Source organism: Sycon ciliatum, unplaced genomic scaffold, assembly GCF_964019385.1.
Source record: "Sycon ciliatum unplaced genomic scaffold, ocSycCili1.1 SCAFFOLD_1504, whole genome shotgun sequence".
Classification (NCBI taxonomy): Eukaryota; Metazoa; Porifera; class Calcarea; order Leucosolenida; family Sycettidae; genus Sycon; species Sycon ciliatum.
In genome coordinates this window covers 27,820-30,200 of record NW_027044615.1, presented here as the reverse complement: position 1 = coordinate 30,200, position 2,381 = coordinate 27,820, and the positions used below count along the sequence as shown (strand labels likewise).

Below are 2,381 nucleotides of genomic sequence, written 5' to 3'. Positions count from 1 at the left end.
GGTACGTCAATACTTATCTGGCGAAATTTAAATTCAAAATGGAAGACCTGAAAACAGTCGCAAGAGTCTACGAAAAGGGCGACTACGTGATTACTTTTGACCTGAAAAGCGGGTACCACCACATTGAAATTGCACAGGAGCATCAAAAGTACTTGGGGTTTAAGTGGTTTAATGCGGAGGGAACTATCACAACCTATGTATTTTGCGTGTTACCGTTTGGCCTCTCCACGGCTCCTTATGTTTTCACAAAAGTGACACGTGTTTTACTGCGGCGTTGGAGGGAGTTGGGCATAAGATGTCAGCTCTACATGGACGACGGGTCTGGTGGGCACTCTACTGTCGAAGGGGCAAAGGTGGTGGCAAAACAGATGAAAGCTGACCTCTTGAGAGCTGGGTTTGTGCCCAATGAACAAAAATCCCAGTGGGAGCCATCACAAACGGTCGAAATGCTAGGCATGCGCATTGACCTCAAAGAGGGTCGAATTTTTGCGACAGAGCGCAGAGTGGCGAGGCTTAAAGAGTGCCTAGCACGGCTGAGCGGTCTAGCAGCACCACCCGCGAGGGAAGTGGCGAGGCTAGCCGGCTTCCTGTTGTCTATGTCGCTTGCGCTCGGGCCAATTTGCCGTCTGCGTACCAGGGCATTCTACAGCATGATATTGTCTAGGAGTTCTTGGTACGCCCCAGTGAAATGGCCGGATGCGGCAAGGTGCGATTTGGAATTTTGGAGCACGGTTTTTGAAGACTGGCACGGCCAACCATTTTGGAAAAACTGCCCAAAGGCAACGGTCCTGACCTGGTCCGATGCGAGCGACTCTGGCTGGGCGGATTTTTAGTAGACGGCAGTGCAGTCGAGGTAGCCAGAGGAGAGTGGCTTTTTCTTCTTGCTGTTGCTGCTGTCCCCGCAGAGGCTGTTTGTTGTTGCTGTGTGCGTGTGTACGTGGGTGTGCATGTGACTGAGGTGTGTTAGGGGTGGGAGCACGTATGGTGTGGCTGCACACAGGAGTGAGAAAGAGAGTAAAAAAGAATCTAGGGATCAGTTGGTTGAGCGACAGCGACATGTTCAGCTTTCAGGCTGTCATACCACCTGACGATATGATGATGACGAAGAGGAACATCCTCCGAAAGATCGCGACGATCTTCGACCCGCTAGGATTTCTGGCACCAGTGATCATCCGTGCCAAGATACTGATGCAAGAGATCTGGGCTAGCAGTGCAACTTGGGACGAAGTGCTTCCCGTCAAACTGAGCTCACGTTGTAGACAGTGGTTCCAGGATCTCCTTGCACTGAGCTCAATTCAAGTGCCACGCTGCTTGCAGGCCATTGCAGGCGCTACACCGCAAGATGTCGAGCTTCACGTATTTGGCGACGCATCAGAGTTAGCGTATGGTGCCGTCATCTACCAACGTATCCGCTACGCCTCCGGCGAGATCAGCACCGTATTTGTGTCTGCTAAGTCACGAGTTTCGCCAACTACCGCCACAAGCATCCCACGGCTCGAATTGATGGCTGCTGTGCTGGGAGTCGAAATGGCCAACGAAGTAGCCAAGGTGTTGCAGATCAACCCGCAGAACATCATCTACTGGACTGACAGTATGGACGTGATCTGGTGGATCCGTGGCCGGAGTCGCTTGTTCAAGACGTTCGTTGCCAACAGAGTGAGCACGATTCACCAGGCAAGCAGCCCAGATCAATGGCGGTATGTCCCTACGGCAGAGAACCCGGCTGATATTGTGTCGAGAGGATGCGCCCCAACATCGCTCACGCCGGACAGTATGTGGTGGACCGGTCCTAGCTTCATGGCCAAGCCGTCTGATGACTGGCCAGTATGACAGTTACCTACAGCCCAAGCAAAGGAAACAAAGTCCATGAAGGAGACCGTTCTGATGAGCAGCACTGAGACGGGTACTGATGATGAGGGCACAGGCGCAACGGAGCCCAGTGTTTGGAGACTGGAACCGCAGCGATACTCTGATTTGGAGCGCTTGATTCGTGTGCAAGCGTGGGTGATGAGATTTCTTCACAATGCTCGCGCGCCACACGAACGCCGCGAACTGGGTGAATTGACAGTGGACGAATTGAGTGAGTCTGAGTTGATGCTGGTGAAATCAGCGCAAGAGTCTGAGTTCCGAGATGAGATCAAGGCCATCAAGAAGGGACAACCTGTGAGTTCCCAGAGCAAGATTGCAGCACTCCATCCACAGTTAGATGACAGTGGTTTGCTGCGTGCAAGGAGTCGTCTTCAGTACGCGGACTTCTTGCCCTCTGACACGATCTCACCGATCATCCTTCCCAGGACGCATCCAACGACTAAGCTTGTGATCACGCGGATCCATGGCAACGATCATCACGCACTCGGCAACAATCAAGTTCTGAACGAGTT

At 52.6% G+C, this 2,381-nt stretch overlaps 1 protein-coding gene across 1 annotated transcript; it reads left to right on the top strand.

Moving 5' to 3' along the window:
* Positions 1 to 1,056: 1,056 nt before the first annotated feature.
* On the top strand, positions 1,057 to 1,830 carry LOC135830466 (uncharacterized). Its single transcript, XM_065342714.1, has one exon. The coding sequence runs from the start codon at positions 1,057 to 1,059 to the stop codon at positions 1,828 to 1,830; it is 774 nt and encodes a 257-aa protein (XP_065198786.1).
* Positions 1,831 to 2,381: the final 551 nt, after the last annotated feature.

Bases quoted from the DNA above. Each gene is read 5' to 3' on its own strand.
- LOC135830466 (XM_065342714.1), top strand. From the start codon at position 1,057: ATGTTCAGCTTTCAGGCTGTCATACCACCTGACGATATGATGATGACG.